Source organism: Aquarana catesbeiana, linkage group LG02, assembly GCF_042186555.1.
Source record: "Aquarana catesbeiana isolate 2022-GZ linkage group LG02, ASM4218655v1, whole genome shotgun sequence".
NCBI classification, from domain to species: domain Eukaryota; kingdom Metazoa; phylum Chordata; class Amphibia; order Anura; family Ranidae; genus Aquarana; species Aquarana catesbeiana.
Window position 1 is genome coordinate 131,330,670 of NC_133325.1, and position 20,856 is coordinate 131,351,525.

General features: G+C 41.6%; 1 protein-coding gene across 6 annotated transcripts in view; it reads right to left on the minus strand.

Annotated features, from left to right (window-relative positions):
* The window catches only part of PARP4 (poly(ADP-ribose) polymerase family member 4), a 570,213-nt gene that overhangs the window by 492,924 nt on the left and 56,433 nt on the right, over positions 1–20,856 (minus strand). For all 6 annotated transcript variants that reach the window (XM_073613478.1, XM_073613479.1, XM_073613476.1 and 3 more), the window contains exon 8: positions 13,974–14,111. In XM_073613478.1, coding sequence (XP_073469579.1) covers positions 13,974–14,111 — 138 coding nt within the window. The remainder of the gene's footprint in view (positions 1–13,973; positions 14,112–20,856) is intronic.

A 20,856-nucleotide genomic window follows, 5' to 3' on the forward strand; every position in this document is an offset into this window, starting at 1 on the left:
CATTATGTGACTGTTGCCTGGTTTGCCAAAATCTCAGAAAACATCCTCAGCACAGCACTCTGGAAATAAACAAAACTGTGACCGCCCTAAGCTATGCACAAATATTAGGTTTTTCCAGTGAGCACAGACAAGCACACTCATAGGAAAAGAATGTATGCAACTTGGTGTATTTCTGCAATGTGACTGCTTACTAACATCAACTCACATCTCCTGCCTATGTCCAACTTAAAGCGGTTGTAAACCACTGGCGTTTAAAAAAAAAAAAAAATCTGCAAGGCAATGTCATAATGTGCCAGTATTCATTGCATACTAGCACATTATGAGAAACTTACCTTAGAACGAAGCCCTCCAGCGCCGCGATGTCAGCGCTGAGATGGCTGACATCTTCACCCAGTCTTCCTTCCGGGTTCGCGGCCTCCGGCTACATGAGTGGCTGGAGGCGCAATGACGTCACTCCCGTGCATGTACGTGGGAGCCGCCATTTCCGGCACAGGCTATGAAGGTCCGGCACTGTAAGCCTTCAGAGCGCATGCGCCGATGATGTCAACGGCTGCATGCACTCTGAATTTCTCCTAAACTGTGCAAGTTTAGGAGATATTTACAGTACCTACAGGTAAGCCTTACTATTGGCTTACCTGTAGGCACAAGTGGTAGTACAGAGTTTACAACCACTTTAAAGTGATACTAAAGTCTCAGTGTTTTTCATTTAAAAATAAAAAACATGTTATTACTTACCTGCTCTGTGCAGTGGTTTTGCACAGAGCAGTCCAGATCCTCCTTTTCTCAGGCCGCTCGCAGGCCCTCTTGGCCCCTCCCCCCTGCCAAGTGTCCCCACAGCAAGCAGCTTGCTATGGGGGCACCCGAGCCAAGCCGCCGCTCTGTGTCCAGTCAGACACGGAGCCGCTGTTCGGCCCGCCCCACCCTCTCTCTCCTCATTTGCTCTCTGACTCTGATTGACAGCAGCAGGAGCCAATGGCACCGTGCTGCTGCCTCAGCCAATGAGGAGGGATCAAAACATCGCTGGATCAAAACAGGATCAGGTAAGTAGTGGGGGGGGGGGGGCTGCTGCACACAGAAGGATTTTTATCTTAATACACAGAATGCATTAAGATAACAAAACCTCTGACTTTACAACCACTTTAAGCGCATCTAAGCCCAGGAACAAAAATTTTATATAATACAGATTACTAGTTCTTAGCTGTTATTGTTGCATTTCTTTTATTTCCTTTTATTTATTACTGCCAGGTGATTCTGGCAGTAGCTTCAAATACAAGCCAAGGTCGGTAACCAGAGAAACAGGAATGCAAGAATACAGAAACCTTGGGCTAGGAATCAAACCTATTGTTCAGGCAATAGGTGTTGGCCTCAGCACAGCTAAATCTTGAGACTGACTGACAGGCTGGGTGGGGGACCAGCTGTGTAGCTGCTATATCAATCAGCAATTGGAATCCGGTCACACCTAAGGTTCCATAAACACTAGAAAAGGAAAAAATGCTGGAGGAAAAATTCTGATAATAGTGTTTTTGTGCGGCTTGCAGTTGCATTTAGAAGATTTTAGGAGTCTTTAGAAGCTTTAAAGTTTAATTAGCATTTTTACAGTACATGAAGAAAAAAAAACGGTTAGGAGTGTGTTAGTAACATTTAGAAGCATTTGGGGTAATTTTCTGCAAAGAAAGCGCTCCCAAAAAAACTCTACAAAACATTTTTTTTTCTGCTTCTGAACATTTGAAGCTTGAAAAGTGCATACTAGTGTGCATGGTCACATAGGATAACACTTTTAGCTTCTAGGAGCAGAAAAGAAAAATGCTCATATTAGCTTCTGTGAGCTCAGAAAAATGCTAGTGTGCATGGAGCCTAAACCTCCCAGTCCTGTGGGTCAAAGCAGGCTGTAGTCACACATGGTAAGAGAGATTACACAGATGATCTGTGACAGCAAACCCCTTCATCCCCCTTTTCCACAAAGCAGCCTAGAATCAATAACAGGTACAACGTTATAACCTTTCTTAATAGTCCACCAGGACAGGAGTAGGAGGAGGAGAGTTCTGGGAATAACAGTTCAGGATCACAAGTTTCAGGATGAATACATGGAATAAATTAGACAAGTCAAATTTACAAGTCACATGGTTAATTTAAATCAAACAGACTGGCAACCAAAGACATACATGTTTAGTAGACAGCCATACCCAGCCCTGAATTTAAGGATGGGAACCCTCTTTTTATTAGCCCACTTCTTTTAAAGAAGAAAAGACCTTTGAGCCTCCTCCTAAACTGCTTGAAAGTTGTCTCTAATTGCTGTAGTGGCAGAGTCCTCAGAACTAAAAGAATCAGAAATCATTACAAGAATTATTACAAGAATCATTACAAGAATCATTGTGATGATACTTGAAATTAGAGAAAAAAAAAACTTGTTAACATGATGTTGTAGGCAAACTCTGCTCAGGAAAGCAGTTTCATCCAATTTTCTTGTCCAGCAGAGACATAGAACTAAAGAAATGTTTCATGGCATAGACTGATGTGTTCAGTCTGACCACTAGACCGTTGATAGCAGGCTAAGAAGATGACATAGAGCTTGTTTGAACGGCAGAGGAAGAATACTTCCTGAAAGAAGATTTTTGCCCACTCCAGAGCTAAGGAAAGTACCTCAGAAGAATAAAATGTGGCATTGATCCACCACAAAAAGGAAAATCATGCAGGCATTGGAGGGGAGCAGGCCACGATAAAATCCATGTGGATCTAAGGACATGTTGGCATAGGTAAAGGAAGAATCAGATTACCATGAAGCTCTTTAGGGACCTTGTTTTAGGCATACATAGAGCAAGCTAAAAAAGTCACTAAAATGATGGTTCAATGTCTTGTGAAGACCTTGTCTCCCAGCAAGCTTAGATATTATGGTGTCCCTTAGCAGGTGATGCAAACTCACACAGGGTGCAGAGTCTAAGTACCAGTCAGGCTTCACCAGAGCACCCCATATTGGATATGGCTGGGAACCCTAGTGACCCTTGGTTATCTTTGCTGAAAATTGGCAAAAGATTGCGGCCCCTGGGACAACAAAGCAGATCAGAGCTTTAACATTAGAGGTGTGCCCCCAAGCTAGGATACGTTGGCTGATTTAAGCTGCCTTTCAAGAGGAATCCCCATTAGGCGTACTGGATTTGCAAGAACAATTCAGGTTCAGTGTCCCTAGAGCCGAAGGAATGGGACAGGGCATGTGCTTTAGTGTTCTTTAACAGAGGACACAAGGTGAGGAGAAAGCCAAACCAGGAAGAAAATAAAGCCAGTGGAACTGTTGTGGATCACCATATATAGTCATAAAAAAGAAAGCTCATTCTTTCTAGAAAAGAAGCCACAGGTACATAACTTGCCCAAGTTGTTCATCTGACAAAGGACAGTGCCAACCCCCATAGAGAAGGAATCAACCTCAAAGAAGATTGGCCTATCTGGGTCGGAACACAATAATACGGGGGGGGGGGGAGAGGTGAAGGCTTGGTTTAGGTGATCAAAAGGTAGGGAGAGCCTCATCTAACCAGTGTTTTCAGTTGGCTCCCTTCTTGGTGAGAGTAGAGATGGGCATCACAGTGAAGGAATCATTTTTACAAAATTATTATTGCAAATCCAAGAAAACCATGGATTACTTTCAATTCTTGTGGCAACAGTCTCTTCAAAACTACAGAAACGTTCTCTGGGTTTTTACGCAGACCTTGATCTAAGACTACAGTGCTTTGAAAAAGTATTCATACTTAAAATTTTCCATATTTTGTCATGTCACAACCAAAAACGTAAAATGTATTTTATTGGGATTTTATGCGATAAACCAACACAAAGTGGCACATAATTGTGAAGTGGAAGGAAAATGCTAAATAGTTTTCAAAAAGTTTACAAATAAATATGTGAAAAGTGTGGCATGCATTTATATTCAACCCCCCGAGTCAATAATTTATAGAACCACCTTTCACTGCAATTACAGCTGCAAGTCTTTTTGGGGATGTCTCTACCAGCTTTGCACATCTATAGCGTGACACTTTTGCCCATTCTTCTTTGCAAAATAGCTCAAGCTCTGTCAGATTGGATTGAGAGCGTCTGTGAACACCAATTTTCAATGTACATGCCCCCCGATGACATCAGTTGTGACGAAACATGTAGGGCAAAGTCTACGCGCCGTGGCCACGCCTGCCTTGCTGTGTACACAAGCTGTTTTATGGTTCCTTGCCGCATTTTATTGATCCTACATGCCTGATTAATTCAGAGACATTGTGAGTACCTCCAACCCTTTGTTTTAATAAAGTGTCCCTTACGGACTTACGCTATGTGGATGCTTTGTTTTATTGCATATCCATGATGGAAGTCCATTTTTGTACATCCACTGAGCTGCTCTTTGAATCTGTCTAATCTTTTATCCTTGTGGTTGGATTACACAAGCTGCCTTATTTATCACTTAATGGGCGTTTATGACTCTGTAATAGAGTCCTAAGAGCCCATCTTATCACGGTGGTGGATCACGTGGTGGAAGCAGATCACATATGCATTTGGAATTATTATGATTTCATTATTGCACGGACACATTTTTTTCTTTGAGACTTATGTTCTATTCATTCATTTGAAGTGTGTTTAACCTTTTTTGAACAAATTTTGCACATAATATTATTCCTTATTTTTCATTTTTAGCTCTGCATTTTTTTCTTATTTTGATTGCACCATTTTTTGTCTGACTGGTTTTGCTAGCAGCTATTGTATGTCAGTGCGTCATCTTTTCCCCTTTTTTCTTTCAACAATGGCTTTCTTCTTGCCACTCTTCCATGAAGGCCAGATTTGTGGAGTGCATAACTAATAGTTATCCTGTGGACAGATTCTCCCACCTGAGCTGTGGATCTTTGCAGCTCCTCCAGAGTTGCCATGGGCCTCTTGGCTGCTTCTCTGATTAATGCTCTTCTTGTCTGGCCTGTCAGTTTTGGTGGACGACCATGTCTTGGTCAGTTTACAGTTGTGCCATACTCTTTTCATTTTCAGATGATGGATTGAACAGTGCTCCATGAGATGTTCAAAGCTTGGGATATTTTTTTTATAACCTAACCCTTATTTAAACGTCTCCACAACCTTATCCCTTCTGACCTGTTTGGTGTGTTCCTTGGCCTTCATGATGCTGTTTGTTCACTAAGGTTCTCTAACAAACCTATGTGGGCTTCACAGAACAGCTGTATTTATACGAAGTTTAAATTACACACAGGTGAACTCTATTTACTAATTAGGTGATTTCTGAAGGCAATTGGTTCCACTAGATTTTAGTTAGGGGTATCAGAGTAAAGGGGGCTGAATACAAATGCACGCCACACTTTTCAGATATTTATTTGTAAAAAATTTTGAAAACCATTTATCCTTTTCCTACTACTTCACAATTATGTGGCACTTTGTGTCGGTCCATAATATAGAATTCCAATAAAGTACATTTACGTTTTTGGTTGTAACATGACAAAATGTGGAAAATTTCAAGGGGTATGAATGCTTTTTCAAGGCACTGTATATACCCCAGGAATGGGATCTCAGAGTTCAAAGAGGCATTTCTCTAACTTAACATATAATCCATTTTCTCAGAGGTGCTTAAGCACAATCTGTTCACAGAGTTGGAAGATCACTTGAATTAGTACATCATCCAGACATACCCCAACACAAACAAAGAGGAGGCCATAGAACACATAATTTACAAAATTCTACAAAAAAAGAACGGCATGGGCACTGCATAGCCAATTGGCATGATAAGATATTCACTCATCACCATCTGGAGTGCTGAAAGCTGTTCTCCACTCATCACCCATTTTGATTTGAATGAGGTTGTAGCCTTCATGAGCATCTAATCTCAGGAAAATGGTAGCACCTTGGAGATGATGAAAAGGTAGGGAGTATCTATTCTTTACCGTGACCTTATTCAAGAGGTTTACTTTATACAGAGGTTTACAGAAAGCCATCTTTTGCCCTCAAAGAAGAAGCCAACCTCAATAGGTAAGGTAAACTTGCAAATGAAACCCTGTTAACTGATGTACACAGACATTGCTTGGGTCTTTATATGAATAAATAAATGTAAAATAAATACACAAATAACTAAAAATCATCATAAATAAATGAAATAAATAATGTGTAATAATACTGAACATACATAAATAGTAATTAACCCCTAACAAAAAAAATATTAATATTAAAATAATAAACACCCACATTTTTTTTATAATGTTGTATTTATTTAATTTGTGTTAGGGTGTTTAGTTATTTATTATTATTTTAGCTCTTAAGGGTTAGGGGTTAAACGTTTGTTTAATAAGTAGTAGCAGTAGTAGTAACACCGTAACAAAAATAAATAAATAACCCTAATCCTAACCCCAACTCCTAATCTCAACCTTAACTCTAACCCCTTACGCGAACGAAAAAAAAAAAAAGTAATAATAGATGAATAATAATAATAAAAAAGGAAATAAAAGCCAATGGAAAAGCTTAAAAAGCTGAAATGCTTAGTAACAAATTATGCAACAGATGATAATTTTCTTTATGGGCTAATAAAAAACTAGCAAAAGATCAAAATAGCGGATAAAAACGCACCAAATTTGCACATAAAAAGGCACGAAAACTGCTCAAACACGCTACGCTCAGGGGTGAATGCAGCCTTGGAGGTAGGTGTTCAGGGAGCTTTTCTGTTTAATCATCCTCTTTTAGGCCACTCCCACTATTAGACACAGGCTCTGGAACCTGCCGAATGCAGGTTCCAGAGCCTGAAGCAAACATTGCAGGCTGACCTCAGTACTGTAGGGTTTGGGTACAAGCAATAATCAACTCGCCGCACTCTACCCATGGCTCCTAATTGGGCTAAATTGCAGGTCAGTGCTCGGGCTGTGGCTCCCGAAGGCCTGGGAAACAGTACAAAATTGTAGCAAAGCTATGGGATCTTATTTTAGCTTATCTTTATTAATAAATAGGGTAAAACATCAGAGTAGCCCACGCTTACATTTTTCACCCTACATTGTCTTAATGACGAAAAAAAAAAAAGTAATAATAAATGAATAATAATAATAATAAAGGAAATAAAAGCCAATGGAAAAGCTTAAAAAGCTGAAATGCTTAGCAACAAATGATGCAACAGATGATAATTTTCTTTATGGACTAATAAAAAAACGGCAAAAGCTCAAAATAGCGGATAAAAACGTGCAAGTCGTGAAAAAAACGCACCAAATTTGCGCATAAAAAGGCACGAAAACTGCTCAAACAGGCTACGCTCAGGTATGAATGCAGCCTTGGAGGTAGGTGTTCAGGGAGCTGTTCTGTTTAATCATCCTCTTTTAGGCCACTCCCACTATTAGACACAATCTTGTCATGCCCATTGCGCTCTTTGACATGCATAACAAAACTTGTTTTTGAATTGTATCCCAGCAGGGAGGCTGATAATTTGTCATGCTGTGTCGACTTGTTAGGTGTGAACCGGGCCAATTACCCCTTATAGGTATTATCAGTGTTTACAGATTGCGTTTATGTGGTTTAAATATTTAATTTGTTTTAGTTTCTAATAGAAGTTCTGTCATTTTTTTTAGTCGGTCAGTAAAAAAAGGTTGTAAGCGGTTGGCAGCCCTGCATCACGACTGCATCAACCATAAAGCTTGAGGGCATTTTTGAAATTACAAAACACCTTCCAGTCACCAGAGAAGTAGTCTGAAAAATTAATTTGTACAAGAGAAAGTTTAAAGGTAGTAACCCCATTGAACAGTAGGGGAGGGCTCTGCATTGGCAAGAGCACCCATAGAAGGCCCCAGGAGGGACACTGAAGGTTGCAGCAGGCTGCAAGGAACAAAAACCTCTTGCAATGAGAGGGTTCAGGAAGTACAAGAGTCAGGGTGTTCGGAAGAAGATAGACATTGTCAAACCAAAACTGCCAGGGTACCAAAATATAAGTGTTTGGTGATTACAAACAGAAGTTGCAGAATGAGGAACGGGAACAGCTTTGCCCTCATTCCAGTGGCCAAGGGGAATGCACAGCATAGCAGAACTCAGTGAAAGAAGGAACTCAGCATATATGCTGCTAATGCCTGTCTGTGCAAGCCCCAGCCTGTGACACTGCAGTGGAGCCGCAGCTGCAGACAGGAGTCCCATCTGAAACTGGAGGAGCTTGTTCAAAAGCACAGGGCTGAGACAAAAATACACAAAACCCTCCTCCAGCACCAGGTTTGTCTGAATTTCATTGTACATGGTAGGTTGGCAAAGAAACATGCAAACAACTGCTGGAATAGAGTGTGTGTGGCTTTGGGGGTGGCCAGCTTGGGGTATGCACTCACTTTCACAGTTTCCTCCTGGGCTCTTATTATCTATTGCTGGAACTGCACACTGCCCTCATCCTAAAAACTCTTCTCTGCTGTCTACCAGGCTCAGGGCTGCTCCAGTGATCATTCCTCTCTCACCGATACCCATACAATGGACCACTCCTTGAACTTGTGTTGCACCCTGAAGCTAACTATACTCATTGTACCACATGCCAAGGCAAATGCGGAATGCAGGTTCCAGAGCCTGAAACAAACATTGCAGGCTGGCCTCAGTACTGTAGGGTTTGGGTACAAGCAATAATCAACTCGCCGCAATCTACCCATGGCTCCTAATTGGGCTAAATTGCAGGTCAGTGCATGGGCTGTGGCTCCCAGAGGCCTGGGAAACAGTACAAAATTGTAGCAAAGCTATGGGATCTTATTTTATCTTTATTAATAAACAGGGTAAAACATCAGAGTAGCCCACGCTTACATTTTTCACCCTACATTGTCTTAATGATAGCTATGATTAAAGCTGTGTAGGCTGAAACGCATAAGCATGGGCTACGCTGATGTTTTACCCTGTTTATTACTATGATACTTTTAAGATCTTGTCGAGTACTGGCTGTGCTACAATTTTGGGGTGCAGGTACAGTTCCCAAGGTATATGGGAGTCAATATGAGTTGTTAAAACAGTGGTTCAGCCATGTGGTCATTTTTTATTTCTTTATTTTACAATACACAACTGAGGAGTCATGTTTATAGACACAATAGGATGCCACAAGTGATGGGAGTGACTTTGGGCTGACAGCTTGTGGAACCCAGCTTACCTTGGAAAGCACTGGAAACTCCTTGTCCAGCTCCCCTGGCCCCTCCTATGTGTAAGTCACCCTGTGTCTATTAGGGGCACAGGGTGACCCAGAACCCCAGTTGGGTCTGCCTAACCCGACTCACTGTACAACCACTCAGCATTTCATTTTACCCCTGTTATCCTGGATACTATATGTGTGGTTTGTGCTGAAAGAATTAAGGGGTTCTTTCACTTGGGACATTAATATTTCTGAACAATATCCCTTAAGCAAATATAAAGATAAATAATTTCACCTTTCAGACTGCTAGATTGTTTGAGTTCTGGCTGTATCCCATTGTTCTATTGCTTCTGTCTGCCTTGGGAGCAACCTATTACGGGATGTATATGTGTATGTGGATTAGCTGGGAGAGTGGAGGGGGAGTTTCTCCAGCAGCCCCTCCCAAAGACGGTCTACTGTTGAAATGTTTGAATACCTGTGTATAATTTTACTGGAGGAGGTAAAGTTTTACCCACTGTGTTATTATGCAAAGAAGGAGGATTGTCTCCTTAGTGTGTATCTCTTTGTGACTGTGTTTGAATAAACAGTCTGATATCGGACAAAGGAAGCTTTTACGGTGGACAGACTCTTGAGTACGGGGGTCCGTGACACCACAGTATACCTAAATGTTTACAGAGAGAACCAGGATGTATCAACTGTACATAATAATTGGATGTAATAACTTACATCTCTCTCATTACAAAAATTGCTTCGATAACTAAAAAAAAAAAAAAAAAAACAGAAAAAAAAAAAAACACAAGATGGGAAGATGTATCTTGAAGAAATTTTAAAAAAATGGGGGTTGAGGGTCTTCCTAGATCCAGTGTGCTGGCTGCATTCTCAAATGCAGTGTACTGGCTGTGAGTGCCTCTGCTTACTCTGGGGGATAGGCCTCAGGATTTCCTTGTAACTAAATTTTACTTGTGTCCAGTAAAGCCCTTGTCAAATTTAGTAAGTGAATTACTAAGGAGTGGTAATATTTCTTTTTGGAGAGGGAGCTTAAGGGCAGTAGGCAGATTGCAGTGTTTTCACCAGTGAGCTCCAGCATCAGTTTTCATTCCTTTTGCCAGAAGGGTCTGAACTGCGGACAGGACCAGAACACATGTAACAGTGTACCCTCGTATTCCCCACATCTCCAGCACAAGGGATAATTTGTAGGAAACATTCAATGTAATCTCGCAGGGACCCTATATCATCTGGTCAATAACTGAAAGTCAGGCGTAGACAGAGTATTTATATGCAAAGTGGAAAATCGGTTCTTGTTCTGCATTAAAATTGTTGGTTAAGGACATCCTCCCATTTACTCCTGGTGGAGTGGTAATTGTGGGGTTATAGGGGTAGTGTATGCTATCAAGAGACCATGTTGGAGCGGAGCGGGTCTGTACATAAGTCTTCAAATGCTTGCAGGAGATTTGGATATTTGAGTTTAGTCAAGAATTGCCTAATCTGCATGGTTTACCATTTGGGCAGTGGAAGGCCAACTGTGGCCTGTATTTCTGCCACTGATTTCCAGCATTGTTTGCCATGAAAGTTAAATGGCTTAAAAATATTATTGTGATGAAAGGAGAAAATCATGGTTCTTGAATGCCAGGGCAAAAGTTAGGGTTTCTGGTTAAGGGTAATGGGGAAAGGTTAATGGGGAAAGGGCCAAGCCATTCATATTTTGAGTGGACTTTATTGCAGTACCGATTGGGGGCAGTTATTTAAGGTATGGATAAATAGGGGCAACCATGAGAGTGTCTGAAGGGGTAGTGGTGACATAGCCTGTTCAAGGGGTAATAAAAACAGAATGATATGTGGTGCTGCTCTATCCTCCCGTACCAGACTGCAGGGAAACAAGATAAACCCTAAAAGGTCAATCAACATCCAGGTGAGTCTCCTAGTTACAGGTGTCAAATATATGACAATAAGTCTTAGCTACTAAACCAATAATGCATAGCCTACATGTCAAATGAATAAATGAATAAAACAACTAGTGCAAAATTGCAATCCCCAGTGCAATAAATCAAACTCCACACTAGAATAAATAATCAAAAATCCCAATGAATAACCTGCATAGCAAAATGAATACATAAATAATTAGATAAAGTGACTTGTGCACAAGTGCAGTCCCTAGTACAATGACCAATATCCACAATGTAAATAGTACTCAAAGTGAAATACTAATAACTCTAAAATACAATCCAAATGTAAAAGTGCAAATTGTGCAAAGATATTGAATAGTGCAAAAAATATTGATAATAACATTATCCATCTGCTTGACTCGGCCCACTGGGGGCCGCTACTGGAGGTGAGAGGCTGGGGGGAATAATTGGTGTGTGCACCAGAAGCAAAGAACAGCACAAGTCACTATTTTCTGCACGTCTTTAAAAGACTTTTTGAACACTTGAAGTCACAGATTGCAGCTAGGAGACTCACCTGGATGTTGATTGACCTTTTAGGGTTTATCTTGTTTCCCTGCAGTCTGGTACGGGAGGATAAAGCAGCGCCACATATCATTCTGTTTTTATTATCCATGTTCTGGGGTGTTGAGTGCACCCATTTATGTTGGCTGCTTTCTATCTGGTACCACATTACCCAAATTTTTGCTTAGGTTTTTATGTATATAGGAGGTGTTGGTTTTTGCGCATTAGTCCTTGCAAATTTTCTGTTCAAGGGGTACATATTGCCTGGTCTGCATGTATGCACCATTCTAGATAGATGTGTTGCTTGGTGATATAATAATGGGTCAGGGAAACCCATACCCCTTCTATGTTGTGGCAGGCTGAGAGTATCAGCTTTAATCCTAGGGGATTTTCTGCCGAAAGAAAAATAGAGAATTCACGTTGAGCTCAGGAAGGAAAGGGAGAAGGAAAGGGAGATGGGGATTGAGAATGTTTAAAACAGATAGAATAGTCAAGGGAGAACACCACTTCATCTCCGGAAAATGTAATCCTCTTCACGACCAGGCCATTCTTTGCTATTCGGCACTGCGTTACTTTAACTGGCGATTGCGTGGTCATACAACGCTGTATCCACACAAAATGTAAATAATTTTTTTCACACAAATATTCTTTTGATGGTGTTTGATCACCACTCTTTTTTTTATCTTTTGTGATATAAATGGAAAAAAAGACAAACACTTTTGAAAACACAATCCAGTTTTTTAACTTTCTGCAATAAAACATTTCAATAAAAAAATTTAAAAATCAAATTTCTTCAGAAATGTTGTAATTCTCGTCTGCAGTACAATGCAGGCGGGCAGTCGCTAAGTAAAAAAAGCTATTCCTCTGGAACCACATGTGGATGAGATGTCTCCATATTTGAAAATCCTAATGGATTTTGAAGGGCAGTGGAGGGAAATTGTCCTTAAAGACAGTTTCTAGGGTCAGGATAAGAAAAACCCAAAAGGTATTTAAGGTTCCCCTATGCCCATTTGAAGGGAAAGTTGGCTTTCAGTGTGTTTCTGATTTAGTTAATTTATAGTTGGCCAGCTTGGAGTGAACTAACTCCAGTAGAAGGTTTGGGGCTGTTATTTCTGGTCTAAAAAGATGAAGAATAGCAGATCAGCAGCATATACTGGAACTTTGTGTTATTGTGTACCCCAATCAGCAGATCGCGGGTGTAATGTAGAACCTCAGCAGACTGTCTGTGTAAGCTGTGTGCTTGTACCTCATATGAGCAGGCAGTTACACACTGACAGGAAGAAACAATGAACTACCTAGAACACTCAACAGCATCCTGGTAGTTGATTGAGAACTACAAGCTGACAGCCACAAAGGCTGTCCGTAGTTGTAGTTCTCCTCTCTGTGAATGAATAATGCGGACAGGTGGGCGAAGCCCCACATGGCCACGTTTTAAAAAAAGAATTGTTATAGCGAGTTCAGGGAAAAGATCCCAGGTTCACTGTCAGGTTCCATTAGCCATTGTGAAATCTGTAGTGATTGCCTTGTTTACGTTCACCGCCACCACTGGATTTCGTTGTTATGTTTGGCTCTGCTGTACCTAGTATCCATTTATCCCTGTGTTGGGTTCCTCTTAACATTAACAGTACCCTATAAATAACAAATAGTATATTTTTTTAATTCATTCATTTTATTTTATCTAAATAGAATGTAAAAATAAAATAATGCTAATCAATGTGTTAATAAGTTATACTGTCTTTATATTTTTCTTTATTAGTGCAATTACATGCTTTAGTGAGTCAAATGTATCTATCTCCTGCTGCCAAAACACTCCTTTCTGAGCATTATACTCATGATTATTATTGGGATTTTAGAGACAAATATAGCTTTGTTGTTTACAACAAAGAAAAACAACAATAGAGGGCTACCCTCACACCAATCATAAGTTAGTAAAAAAGACAGTATTTGGATTTTAGCCACTTTCCAGGTATGACCCAGGATTTCATCTGAGTCACAATGCCAATATTTTACACATGCTAAAACACCATGGAAAATAAGAAGCCAGATATGGTTGTAATATCCATTTTGGTAAATAATCAATCATGCCTTCTTTATCAGCATACAGCACATCCCATGTCAATTTATCTGAACTGTAAAAAGAAGATGATATACAAAATTGACCAAGGCAGTGCTGGTGGTCCCTGCCATGCACCTTGTGCAACAATCATGCAATTACCAAATATATTCTGTTGGGTAAAGAAAGCTGCTTTTATCTCACTATCGTAGGTGAGTGTGTTTGTTGTCTTTTTACCAGGGTCCTGAAAACTTATAACAAAGTAGCATATGGACAAATTTTACCAAAATTTTGAGAGGGCTTTTTCTTTCAATTTGACATATTCTACCAACTAAATATGTATTTTAATATTAATGCATTAAGTGATGTATTTGATACCAAGTTATAGTTGTCAGCTTACATCATTGAGGCTGATATTTTCTACTGGACAAGACAGAACAGATGTAAGATGTCCTTGAGCTTCTGTCCAGATGGATTCCACAAACCAACCGACTTCTGGGGACAGCTGTGTAACATTCAAGGCTTCTCCCAGCAGCACCTTTTGTTGTGAGGACAAAACAGAAATGTTAACTATGAAGTATATTCAGTTTGCCAGAATTCATTATGGCCAACTCAAAACCAAGTTCTCTACCAGAATCAGTAGGCAGTTTTTTAACCAATCATATGGTGTACACCAACCTATTAAACTTCTCTCCCAGAACTGAGAACACCTATAGCTGCCTGCCTGAAATTTGATCATCTACTCAAGCACCCCTTGGACTGACTCGATTATGCAAATATCAAATTATCTGCTGTATTTTGTCCAGACCAGAAGCAGAGACTATTAGGCAATAATTCCTGTGTTCCAATAGTTTAACTGTAGTTGCCCATAGCTTATTGAGTGTATATATATATATATATATATCTATCAATCCTACAACAGAAGTATCTCTGTCCTATTATTATTTCACATGCCCAGTGGCATATAACAAGGTCTGTGCAACTGTATGTAATAGTGGACACCTTGCAGTATATTATGAGGTGAACCTCTTTATTAAAGTAGAGTTTTTGCTGCTCCTTTTACCTTAGTTATCTGCAGTCCTTTCTGCTCTGAGATTCTCTAGTTCTAGGCATCCAATTGCCCATAGGTAGTTAAAAGGTATTGCTTAACCACTTGCCTACAGGGCAGTTTCACCCCATTCCTGCTCAGGCCAATTTTCAGCTTTCAGCGCTGTCACACTTTGAATGACATTGGTGCAGTCATGCTACAGTGTAACCATGTGAAATTTTTATTTTCACACAAATAGAACATTCTTTTGGTGGCAATTAATCACGGCTGGGTTTTTGTTTTTTACAAAAAAAAAAAAAGACCGAACATTTTGAAAAAAAAAAAAAAGTTTTTTCTTAGTTTCTGTAAGTACATTTTGTAAATAATATAATTTTTTTACTTCACTGATGTGCACTGATGAGGAGGCACTGATAGGCTGCATTGATGAGGTTGAACTTATGGGCACTGATGAGGCGGCACTAATATGCTGCACCTATGGGCACTGATAGGCTGGCACTGGTGGGCACTGATAGGCAGCATGGGTAGGTGGCACTGATGGGTGGCAATGATGGGCAGCAGTGATGGGCATTGATGGGCAGCACTGATGGGTGGCGCTTATAGCCAGCACTGACTGGCATCACTAATGGGCACTGATCGGTGGCACGCGGACACTAATTGCTGGCACTGGTGGCATTGTATTGTAATCAGGGCACTGATGATCAGAGCCCTGATTACATATCTGGATGTCCCCTGCGAGAAGATGTCACTGATCAGCTTTCCTCACCACACTATCTGTCAGTGTAAGGCGATGAGAGACGATTACTGGCATTTCCGTGTTTACATGTGATCGGCTGTGATTGGACACAGCCAAACACATGGTTAAAGAGCCACGGTCATGCTCTTTAGAGATCGGGGTCGCGCCATGTCCTAGCAACGCGGCGCGGCCGCAATCGCCGGGCTGCACGTCCCCGCGAGAGCGTCATTCGGGGACAACGTCATATGATGTCCTCCCAGAACGAGAGCCGCACCGCCCCTCCGTCATTTGACGGTGGGCGGGCACCAAGCGGTTAACTTTAAACTCATCAATAGACTCATGACAGAGCCACTATCATCTTTTCTCTCCAGAAGGCTACACAGCGACATGGTTAGCCAAGATGAAAAAAAAAAAAACAAAACAAAAAAAAAAAACAAACAAGTCCATCTAGTTCAAACAATAGAAAAAAAATATAAACAAATATAATAAATAGAAACCTCCATATACAGGAAAATATACCCACAACTGATCAACAGGAAGCCAAAAAAATAAATAAATAAATAAATAAATAAATAAATAAAAATAAATAAAAACACCACTATAAGGGCTGGTTCACACCAGATGCAGTCCAGGGCATTTTTATTCTGCATCAAAAATGCATGGACAGTGTTTAACATGAATTCCAATGGCCTTGATTCACACCAGTGCAGTCAACAAAAGTAGAACGTGCTGCATCTGTAACGTGGCAAAACACATAAAAAATGCACTGGGCTGTATGTTCTCAACTGAGATGAAAAGAAAACTGGGGGGAAAAAAAACATCAAAAACACTCAAAATCTCCCAGGAGGCAATTGGATATTCCCTAGATCAACAATCTTTGGCTTTATGTAAATGTTAATATCCAGTTAGGAATACATCCAGACCTTTTTTTAATCTACTGAGTTGGCCAGAACTAGCTCTTGAGGGATCCTATTCACCATTTTCACATCTCTTACTACAAAGAAGCCTTTTCATATGTGGAAGTTAAATGTTTTTTTCTTCCAGAAATATAGAGTGCACCCTTGTCCTTTGTAATGGCCATAAAGCAGTGTTTCTCCTCAAGGCGCCCCAACAGGTCATGTTTTCAGGCTTCCATTATTTTGCACAGGTGATTTGATTAGTTTCACAGCCTTAGTAATTACCACAGCCATTTCATCTGAGGGAAATCCTGAAAACATGACCTGTTGGGGCGCCTTGAGGACTGGAGTTGAGAAACACTGCCTTAAAGTGAATAACTATACAGTGGGGAAAATAGTTATTTGATCCCTTGCAGATTTTGTAAATTTGCCCTCTTACAAAGAAACGAGAGTCTATAATTTTTATCATAGGTGTATTTCAAATGACAGAGACAGAATATCAACCAAAAATCCAGAAAACACACAACACAAATCTTATAAATTGAATTGTAGTTCAGTGAGTAAAAAAAGTATTTGATCCTCAAACAAAACATGGCTTAGTACTTGATGACGTAACCCTTGTTAGCAAGCACAGAGGTAAGACATTTCTTGTAGTTGGTTACCAGGTTTGCACACATCTCAGAAGGGACTTTGGTCCACTCTTCTTTACAGATCTTCTTTAAATCCTTAAGGTTTCTTGGCTGTCGCTTTGCAACTTGAAGTTTGAGCCCTCTCCATAAATTTTATATAAGATTAGGGTCTGGAGACTGGCTAGGCCCTCCATGACCTTAATGTGCTTATTCTTGAGCCACTCCTTTGTTGACGTGGCGGTATGTTTTAGGTCATTGTTATGCTGGAAGACCCATCCACAACCCATCTTCAGTGTTCTGGCTGAGCAAAAAAGGTTCTCATCCAAGGTTTTACAATACATGGCCCCGTCCTATGGCTTCTCAATTTGGCAAAGTTTGCTTGTACCTTTAGCAGAGAAACAAACCAAAAGCATAATGTTTCCAGCCCTGTGCTTGACTGTAGGGATGGTGTTTTTAGAGTCATAATCAGTAATCAGCATTTTTCTTCTTCCAAACACAGCACAAGAAGGTACATGTACAGGCCAGTCTAAAGTTTGCCAATGGAAATCTAAAATGATTCAGACAAGGACTGGGAGAAAATGCTGTGGTCAGATGAGACCAAAATTGAGCTCTTTGGCAATAACTCGATTCGCTATGTTTGGAAGAATACAAATACTGACTGTGACCATAAGAACACCATCCCTACAGTCAAGCACAGAGGTGGAAACATTATGCTTTGGGGCTGTTTCTCTGCTAAAGGTACAGGCCGACTTTGCCACATTGAGGAGCCAATAGACTGTGCCAGGTATTGTAAAATCTTGGATGAGAACCTTCTTACCTCACCCAGAACACTGAAGATGGGTCGTGGATGGATCTTCCAGCATGACAATGACCCAAAACATACTGCCAAGGCAACAAAGAAGTGGCTCAAAAAGAAGCACATTGTCCCTGGGGGTCCAGGAGGACCCTCGCATCCGCACCTACGGATGTCGGTTATGCACTAAGGTTGCCTTATTGTGATTGTTCTTAACCTGCTCATTTTGCCCATGTTTTTTAGATACTGTTTAGAGTCTATGTTATTGCCATTTAAGCTGCTTGCATTACATTCACAACAGGCCGGTGGTTCAGACGGACCACTGCTCACCTCATGTGTTGGCACCGGGCTAAGACAACAGTCTTGGTCACGGTCCCACCCCACTGTGGGCCTTACAGCCCACGTCGTGATACACCTATGTACTCATTACTTATTCTATACCGAGTTCTTCTCGACACTCTCATATCCTATGTTCTTCTTCTCTTTCCTCCCTTTCCCTCTGTCACTTCTCTTCCCCCCCCCTTCTCCCCCCCCCTCCCGGTCCCTGGGATGCGTGGACGGAATATGTCACAGCCGTATACTCATGACCCAATGACCCTTCACTGGTTGTCCCTGAATGTACAGGGCATGAACTCCCCCCAAAAATGGGTCAAGGTTTTTAAGTACCTCAAACAGCAAAATATAGGCATAGCCTATTTACAGGAAACCCATTTTTCCACCTCTTCCTGTCCCAAATACTTTGCTGCAAATTACCCCCAAGTTTATTTAGCCAACGGTCCTACTAAACAGAAAGGGGTTCTCATTGCTATATGCAAATCGGTCCCGTTTATTTGCAGTAAACAGGTAGCTGACCCTGATGGCAGATACCTTCTTTTGCAGGGCTCCGTTCAGGACAATGAGGTAACTATCATGACTTACTACACCCCGAACGACAATCTGGGCCCCTTCCTGACTCATGTCTGCTCCTTGCTAAAGGTCCACCAGAGGGGCACCCTTCTGTTGGCGGGTGACTCTAACGTGACGCTAAACCCCTCTCTTGATAAGTACCCATCGGACCATAAAGTCCCCTCCCCCGCCGCTAAATAATTCTCACAGGCTCTGCACAATCATGACCTGGTAGATATTTGGCGAGAGCTTCATCCCCTGGGTAGGGATTACACCCACTACTCCCCTCCTCACCACTCTCATTCCAGGATCGACCACATGTTTGTGCTACAGAAACATCTTCCTTTAATCGACTCGGTCTCGATCCAGACCATGATCCTGTCTTGACTGTTTGTCATTCCCTGCTCAGCAAACCACAACATGCCCCTTGGATGATGAATGATTCACTTTTGTCCTTGGAGTTGATCCTCAGTGACATCCACGAAGCCTCTGTGGATTACTTTAAATTCAATGCAGGGACGGTCTCATCGCCGGTAACACTTTGGGAAGCTTAAAAAGCTGTCCTCTGGGGTCACATCATTCGCATAGCGAAGAGCGAATTCAGACCCGTCGCAAGTTGGAGCACAATCTGGAGGACCGGTCAACGGCCTTCAAACAAACCCCCACCCCCGCCAAACGAAAACTTTTAGACAAGGTCCGTACGGACCTGGATTTATGTCTAACCGATGAAGCGGAACACACTATGCGCTGGGCCCGCCAGAAATGGTATGCCAAAGCAAACAAACCCAATGCGATGTTGGCCAACAGATTGCGCACCTTCACCCCGAAATTTGCTCCCATAACACTGCGCACCCGCCATAATCTTCTCACGGGCAACCCTCAGCGGATCTCGAATTCCGCTATCGTCTCACCAAACTTTATTCCACCCCTACTCACTCCTCAACCCAGGGCCTGAATGCTTTCTTGAAGGAGTTATCCTTACCCACCCAATCAGATACCCACACGTCGCTTATGGACTGAGATATACAGGTCTCGGAAGTTCTCCAATGCATTAAAGAAGTGAAGATAGTTAAGAGACCAGGCCCGGACGGTTTCACGGCCTTGTACTACCGGAAACTAGCAGATGTTCTTGCCCCACATTTGGCGGCTATGTATAATAATTCGTTAAAAGGGGGTCACTCATTTACACCAGATTTGCTGACTGCCAACATTGTAATGATTCCTAAGCCAGATAAAGACCATTCTTCCTGGGCTAATTTCTGCCCAATCTCCCTAATGAATATTGATATGAAAATTTTGACGAAGATTCTGGCCAATCGCCTAAATTCCTTTCTCCCGTGCCTGATAAAGAAGAACCAGGTGGGGTTTTTCCCCTGTAGACAGGCAGGAGATGCCATTAGACGCCTCCTTCAAATTCAATATATAGTACATAACAGATCCCTGGAGACAATGTTTCTCTCCTTAGATGTCAATAAGGCCTTTGACACTCTGTCCTGGCCCAGTCTAACACAGGTGCTAAGCCACAATGGTTTTGGCACCACCTTTTTGAGCTGTGTTTCAGCCATCTATCATTCCCCCCAAGCCAAAATACGATACTATGGTTATGAGTCGCCCATCTCCCCCATTAAGAGAGGAACCCGCCAAGGCTGCCCACTTTCCCCACTTCTATTTATCTTGGCACTCGAGCCCTTGGCGGAGGCCATCTGATCTCACCCAGACACATCAGGAGTAGAAGTAGCAGGTACCTCGCACAAGTTGTCATTGTTTGCGGATGACATTTTGTTGACCGTCACTAAACCCAAAATTTCCCTCCCCAACCTACTGTCTCTTTTAAATTCCTTTGCCATGTTCTCAGGCCTATCGGTCAACCCGGCGAAATCTAAAGCGATGTCCATCGACCTTCAGCCTTCGGAAATTAGAATCCCTACAATCTGCATTCTCATTCCAATGGTTAAACTCATTACACAACTTGGGTATCAAACTTACCCCAAGGTACTCGGGTTTATACCAAGCCAACTTTCCCTCACTTTTTGGGAAGTTGGAAGCTATGCTTACCTCCTAGTCCACACTTCCGATATCCTGGTTTGGTAGAATAGCGACGATACGTATGACTTATCTTCCAAAACTGCTCTATTATTTCAGAGTTTTGCTGGTCCAGGTATCCCCCCACATCCTCCAAATACATCAACGTAAGATAATGCAGTTTGTCTGGGGCTCCAGGAGACCCAGGATCAAGAAGAAAGTTCTGTACGCCCGCAGAATCAATGGTGGCCTTTCGGTCCCTAACCTGCAGGTTTAT